General features: G+C 42.9%; 1 protein-coding gene and 1 long non-coding RNA gene across 2 annotated transcripts in view; one reads left to right on the top strand and one right to left on the bottom strand.

The window, feature by feature from the left end:
- Positions 1–2,486: 2,486 nt before the first annotated feature.
- Positions 2,487–3,103, bottom strand: LOC139646966 (uncharacterized). Its single transcript, XR_011695500.1, has 3 exons — positions 3,061–3,103; positions 2,754–2,879; positions 2,487–2,533 (listed from the first exon to the last, which is right to left on the bottom strand). It is a non-coding gene; the product is annotated as an uncharacterized lncRNA (long non-coding RNA).
- Positions 3,104–5,921: 2,818 nt separating this feature from the next.
- The window catches only part of col4a5 (collagen, type IV, alpha 5 (Alport syndrome)), a 64,799-nt gene continuing 63,139 nt past the window's right edge, over positions 5,922–7,581 (top strand). Inside the window, 1 exon segment of the mRNA XM_071522773.1 lies at positions 5,922–6,195. Coding sequence (XP_071378874.1) covers positions 6,106–6,195 — 90 coding nt within the window. The 5' untranslated portion in view covers positions 5,922–6,105.

A 7,581-nucleotide genomic window follows, 5' to 3' on the forward strand; every position in this document is an offset into this window, starting at 1 on the left:
GATGACATTTAGATTGCACACACAGACACACACACACACACACACACACACACACACACACACACACACCCATAGAAAGAAGGGCTGGACCGCTGCCGCACCGCCACGACAACCGACAGCCCGGTTACCGTGGTTACAGCAGTTAGACCACCCAATGAACTCATCTGTCACTCACTCACACCAGATCCTGACCCACGCTCACTCACACACACACACACACACACACACACACAATAGGGAGGTGGGAAGTGGGAGGAGGAGTCAATTGAAAGTCAAAGCGGCTTCATCGGCCGAGCTCCATTGAGACGCAGGAAGCTTATTGCCTCCGCGGCGCTTTAATGTTCCCGTCAGCGTCTGTCACAGCCGACAGCAACTACGACCTGACAAGAGTGTCCCGTTGCTCAGTGGGCTGGAGCGAGGCACCGACACTGACAGGGTGGGGGGTTCGATTCCCTGTGTGGAGCTCAGTGAGTATAGAGCAAGGCACTAACGGCAAGGAAATAAGGTTGATTCCCACCCATGCTACAAATTGAATGCACTCACAATATTGTAAGACACTTTGGATAATAACAAAGCATCCAGCAAATGGCATATTGTCGCTTCCGAGTGAAAACCTTGTACCTCCGATTTTGGTGATATTCATGTTTTCACTTCAGTTGAAAGATTATATGGTTTTCTAAGGGTTGAGAACGTTCTACAGGCGTTTTCAAGACCCAAAAATGCATGCTGAAACAAGAAAAAATAGTTTCTTCGTTCCTGGAAAGCTGATATTTTGGAGATACAAGGTTTTCACCCAGAAACAGCGACTGTACATATATATATATATACTGTAGATCGTATGGAGATTGGTGGCCAAATAATCACTACAACCCAATATTCTTACTTAAAATCCCTTTGACTTGACAGTGTGACCACATTCTCCATATCCAGAAAATCAAACTATACTCTGCATTTTAGCCGTTTTTTACGCCCAATGTCCTGGCAAAGAAGCCATGTTGCCCCCTATCTGCTTAAATGACATCATCAAACAGCGCCACCACGGAATCACGCTCATTGCTCATTCTCATTCTAATCCTATATGGGCGGGACTGCCTCAAGCTGTTGCAGGGATCGAACCTGTGACCTTTATGCAACAGGACATTCTCTCTAACTAAATAACTCTTGCTGCCACTTCCAATTTCTGTGCAAAAAATGGGAATGTGTGAGCAGCTGTGTGTACTTTTAAGGCAGAGAACGGGGTTCTACAACATGAGTTTCAGCACTACTGTTGGTCAAGTGAACATTTTCATCAAAACATAATGGAGTGTTGTATCTCACTGTGGGACTTTATGATTGTGAATGAGAATAAAGCCAGGCGACATTGAAACAGACCTAAAATAGTTTGGAGTTTGGTAGAAGTGAGAGAATCAGTTAAAGAAAGAAAAAAAAAAAGATCTACATCACCAACAAACGGCTATACATCTTCATACAGTATAAAAAAAATATATTGATGAATAATAAATACAAATGGATGAATGAGTGGGGATCAATTGCATGCAAATCAAAAAGTCTCTGAAACCTGTGGTGGAAAACTGTGAAACTATGAAGCAGCAAAACCCTGCTTGCAGGTATAGGAGCCTCATCAGAGGAATTCTTATAGGTGTGGCCTGGGAAGCACATGTCGCCCCCAATAATCGCTTTATGAATATTCATCAGAGGGGCGGGGTTTGAATTGCAAATGACTCTGAGCGGGCCCACTCAAATATGAACGTCTCTCTCGCTCCCTGGGGCTACATATAATGCAGGCTTCAGTATTAAGCATAAAAACATGCAGATTGAAGTATAAAAACATGAAAATATGGTTCAGAGAGCGTTCAGTAGCCTGTATATGACACTGTAACATTAAACACATATGGGATTCCTAGAAAAACTAATTATGTTATAATAAAGTTGCTCAAAACAGCGCTGCATTGGCCTGTTTTACGTGTTATGACACTGTAAGACTGAAGAACAGGGAGAGACTAAGCATTAAGATGCGGCGGGCTGGACTCAGCCCACAACGTGACGCATGCATGGGGGGGATCTTGGGGAATAAACTTTGCTTGTACGAGACCTGTGCAGTCTGCAGTGTCTCTGCTACGGGCCGTATAGGTAGAGAGTCGCCTGACAAATACATGAACGAGGCTTTTTTATGCAATAAGCGGCTGCTAAAATGTCGAAAATTCGGAATAAACAGAAATAAAGTGTAGCTTTACGCAGAGTGAGTGGGCTCCCCGCTTGGCCACAGTGTGTACAAGTCAGCTGCTGGGTTATATGAGCTGCATTTACGTGCAACAAGTTGACCAATTTGGCAATTCGCGCAGTTACAGTATCACAGTAAAAGCACAATAAAAAAAAAAAAAAGTTCGGTCTGATCGATGAGACAATATCAACATTTAAATGCATTTATAAACAAGAGTCGAGAGTCACTTCACCTAAGGAGCCTAATAGTAAACAAATGGGACTTACTCCGTGTGTAGATCTCACCGCCAAGGCGACTGCTATCACACAAATCCTGCCAAAGAAATAAACAAAATCATTAGTGGGGGGTTTTTTCTCTCCCCCCCCCCCCCCTGATAAACTGCGCCGGAGCTGCGCTAATAACTGCCGTGATCAATGCGGGACAGCTTTGCAAAAGAAGAGCAAACTTTGTTAAAGTCGGGATAAAGCTCAGGTCGTGCACGAAAAGCAGTTTGGAGCATTGAAAGGGGAAAAAAAAAATAAAAAATCCTCACCAGAATTTCATTTTTGATTCGACTGGTACGGGGGAACCGCAGGTCGAGACTCGCTGCACGACTCCCTTGTCTTCACCAGCAAGGCACTTCAAACGCGCTCATCGACGGCTCCGAAAACCCTGTCATCTACCCGGAGAGAGAGAGAGAGAGAGAGGGAGAGAGAGAGAGATAAAGTAGTCCTACCACCAAACACAGCTCGCCTTTATTCCGAACACCTCTAACCACCACAATTCAACCGGTACCACAACCCGCTGCCTGTTATTTCTTTTTAAAAAAAAGAACCAAAATGAGAGCTTATCCAACTCACCAAAGTTGCAGTGGTGAATTCGCTGCTGCGCTCTCCGGGCTGTTGCGCTTCAACTCTGCAGCGCACTACAGCAGCAGGGGAGGAGGGGCCAACACTTGTCATTCATGCCTCCATACCTTTGGTACTTAGTTAACAGCAGTTTATACCCACACACATAACACATATAACCCCCTTCAAAAAAGCCTAGTTTGTTCCCCCAAGAAGACACGTCGAGCAATTTTCCACCTATAGTTCCAGTCTAACTAGTGAAAAATCACAATAGCCTACTATAATATTCCAATAGGGACTTATGGTGTGACTGTGGTGCTCAATAATGACTTTATTGTGACCTTATTGAGCTTTATGGTATTTTGTATCTCCTATGGTATCAATTTAATATTGCTATAAATACTTATAGCGAGTCTGTGGTGCTCAATAATGAGTTTATAGTGACCTTACATCATACTTTATGGGAGTTTATGGTATCAATATAATAGCCCTATCATACTCCTGTAGGGACGTATAGTGTGTCTATGGTACTGAATAGTGAGTTTATTGCGAACATTAGTGTATTTTCATCTCCTATGGCGTGATATTCGTTTGGTTCGTAATCAAGAAAATAAACCTATATTTATATAATAATATATTTTACAAGAGTGGTTACAGAGTGCTTTACAAGGAATAGAACACAAACAGGAGAAGCATATGGATATTATACAGTAACAGGGGAAGCATAAGGATATTACATATAGTTTAAAGTTGTTTGTGATATTCAAAAGTGTCATTCTAAAATGCATTGAGTATCACTATAGACTTTGTTGTCACGGTCATTTTGGTTTAAAGTATGAGACAAAGTTGTTTATAAAAAAATGTTCAATGAAAAATTTGAACAACTAGTCTGGTCTCTGTTCTAATCAGAGTACAGACACTGAGTCACTCAAGTTGCAAATAGTCCTCTTTTAGCAACGGAAATGTTCTATTTTAGTTCCACTTGTCCTCAGTGTGCCTTTGACAGTTTATCACATCTTAATTTATGTTCGAAATAGATTTTGTGAGAATTGCAGTCATGCTCTTGTCTGGATTATATAATATCTTTCAGATTGGCAGCTGCCTGTTGCCTTGGTTTTTTATCCTGTTCAGCTCATTTTATCTGTGGAGTACCTCAAGGTTCCATCCTGGGCCCTATTTTGTTCTCTATATGCTTCCACTTTGCCATATCATCTGTAGACATAAAATCTAATTTCATTGCATTGATACCTTGACTGTAAAACTCAGTGATGCAAATGGTGATGATACTCTTACTGCCTAGCAGACACATCTTAACACTTGGATGTCTCAAGACTTTCTTCAACATAATGAAGGTCCACCAACTTTCACCAACTTTTTGTTCAAGTCTTGTTTCTACCGGTTGAAAAATATGTCTAAAATGAGTTCATTTCTATCCTTTTCCGACATAGCGGCAGTTGTTCATAACATTTCATCACATATTGACTATTGAAACTCTTGCTTGTCTGCAACTGGTTCAGAAAGCAACCATAGGCTTTCAACTAGAACTAAGAGGAGAAACCATTCAATTCCACTTTTAACTACATGATTTACATGACACCAGTATCAGTTATCTCTTTAACTTTAATTTGATGATGTACAGAGTGGTTACTGAACTATCAAGTGGACGTACAAGCTATAGTGCTATTATATGTCATGGAAGTTGTTTATACAGTTATATAGAATAACTGCTTGTTTGTTTTTGCCCATTTTACAACACTTTGTCAAAACTTCACAGGTATAGTAGTAGTAGGCTACATGATTTTACCTGACAGAAATTCCAAAATGACTGTTTTGATGATCTTGAATGTTGCAAAAGAAGTTATGAAGCCCACATGACACAAGAGCTAAAACAAATAAATGCATGTTGGGAGTGAAACTTGTGACCAAAGATCTATGATCATGTAACTCCAATATAATCTGTAGCCCACAGTATACAATGTAATCTGTATTTTGAAGTTTTTTTCAAGTTTTTTTTGTCAGAGATATGAAGGGTGTCTTTCCCAAATGCTACATAGGCTATCCCTTTTCAGTAAAAGCCTGCTTCTGGAAGTTCATGTCTCAGTATTTCAGAAAGTGATCTCACCCTTAAAAAGCAATATAATAACCAGTAACTTTAACTTCAATATTTCATGGATTTTCAGCTTCATGTCAGCAGTTATTAAATAACAGTAGGCACGACTCTTCAATAGGTGGATATCTCATATTGTGATGGAATTCTTCATAGACAGATGTTTAACCTCCTTTTTTTAACATCATCTCTTCAAAAGAATGTACCAGTGAAATGAGCACATAAACAACCCAGAGGCTTGTCAGAGGATGATCTAGAGAAAGAGTTCATTTCAGTTTCTCCCATTTTGCCAGCAGCATCTCTCTATCAAGTGTCAAATGTGAGTATTTGACCTTTAATAATCTGAGAGGAATGTAACGTGTCCGGGCATATAGAAAATGTCAAATAAAGGTTTAATGTCAAACCCTTTTTTCTTGCAGCCTCAGGCATTGGGTAGAGAAGTGCCTCAGCACGGCGGAGAAAGCATGAGATCACTCCGCCTTTGCACGGTCCTAACATTTTTGTAGCGTTAGGTGAGTTGAAATAGAATCCAAAAATCACGTCATGGACTGAAATCAAACACCTTGAGAGACTGTTTGGCACCGGACATCGGGGTGTAAATCATCCCACAGCTCTATTTTAGATTAATTGGCCCTCTTGTTGGAGGTGCAGGGGGGAGGTATCAGTGCGCCCTGGGTGTGGGAAGTAGATCCGGCTGGGCAGGTTTGCAAGTCGAGGAGAGAAAAAGTTAGAGAGGGGGACTGCAGAGGCGCACGGTGCCAGAGCCAGGACCACTAGGAGCCCTGCAAAGCGCAATACTGCCAACACAACTCTACCTTTATTCTCTCTATTTTACTGAAAACAAAGTGCGCAGGGGGGGGAACAGGGCTATGACATGTCCCCGCGCGAGTAGGCAGCAGTAGAGTTTTGTCAGTGTTTAACGCAGGCGGATCCGGTTTTATTTCCCCAAGATGAATAAAGACTTGAAGAGTCTGCGACAGCTCGCCGCGGCTCTGCTGCTCCTCTGCCTGTGCGTCGCGGTGCAACAAGCCGACTCTGCGGTAAGTGCATTTACTTTTTGCAGACATTTACTTAGAACTGCTTCCCCCCCCCCCCCTCTCCCCACCGCAACGTAACCCGCACAGAACCGACCGACCGACCCACCGACCGGCTGCTGCCTCCAGCCGCCGCCGGGCTCTCACCGACTTGGACTAAAGTTTATAAATAGAGAGGCTCGCTTTATAACAAGTGCTTCCCTTCTCTTCCCTCAGCTCTAATAATAATCCCGTTACCATTTCCGTTCAGTTGCATTGAGAATCATAACCTTACGCGCGTAATTAAGCCTATTACACACTTTTCTCCGAGTCGTGATCATGCTTTTATAGCACATTTTAACGGCGGAGATTTGCGAGCGCCCGGCTCCGCTCCGCTCCGCTCTGCTTTGTAGTTTCTGAAAGCGGCAGATCGGACGGAGTTTCTGTCCTTTTTCCCCCCCTGCGCATCACATTTCTCTTTTTTTTTCTTTCCTGCTCCCTTGCAGCGGCGAGACAACCTGTAGGGACATGCCGCCCGGCCACACGGCGCTTTTTTTTTGGGGTTATCATTTGAAACTATTTGCGCTTGAAATCCAGACGGAATGTATCCTATCTGTTTTGGAGAGGCGCGGCGGTGCAGCGCGCACTGACTCACGGGCCCCGTTTTGTCTTCCAATTAAAATATATTGAGGTTTAAAGAGAAGATGTTTAAAAAAAAAAAAAAATGCACCATGCGCGCTTTGGAAGTGATAATACTAACTGCTGTCCGTCTTACCCAAAAGATGTCCAGCGTTATTTAGCTTGTTAACACGCTGATGAAACGTTTCCAGCCCAGATAGACCCGATGGAAAGAGAAGAAATTATTTTTTTTGTATCTTTAATTAGATATAATCTCTTCTGCAGGTGTGTTGCATAGGAAATACCTGATGACAGCACCTGGTTGCATCAGTTACAGCCGCATATTGAAGTATATAAGCTGATCACGAGGCTTCAATACCTCAATATAATTCACTAATTCATCTTTTATTGATTGATTTTTTGATTCAACGCCCCTGCAGGTACAGATCATGCAGCAGACGCGATCAGCTGCAGAAAACATAACTTTATTCGCTTTATCATCGTGAGCTACTGCTTAGTTAATGTGGATCAAGGTGGAATTCGCCTTGCACTTGAAATGTATTGGGGTGGGTGGGTGGGGGATGCAGGAAGGGTGGATGGGGGGTGGAGGGTGGGGGGGGGGGGGGGGGTGTCAAACTTTTACCCGTCATCCCTCTCTCTCTACGTTTGTGTTTGCATTAGTTTCCAAACCCCCCCCCCCACCGCAGTTCGGCCACTTTACATCTCCACTGGTCCGTCTGCCGCAGCTGTATCATCAAAACATCAGCGAAGTGTTTAGGTTCATCCGGCGAAGTC

Source organism: Centroberyx affinis, unplaced genomic scaffold, assembly GCF_046629955.1.
Source record: "Centroberyx affinis isolate AG114_WGS23_722 - 3 ecotype Tasmania unplaced genomic scaffold, CSIRO-AGI_Caff_v1 ptg001026l_1, whole genome shotgun sequence".
NCBI lineage: Eukaryota > Metazoa > Chordata > Actinopteri > Beryciformes > Berycidae > Centroberyx > Centroberyx affinis.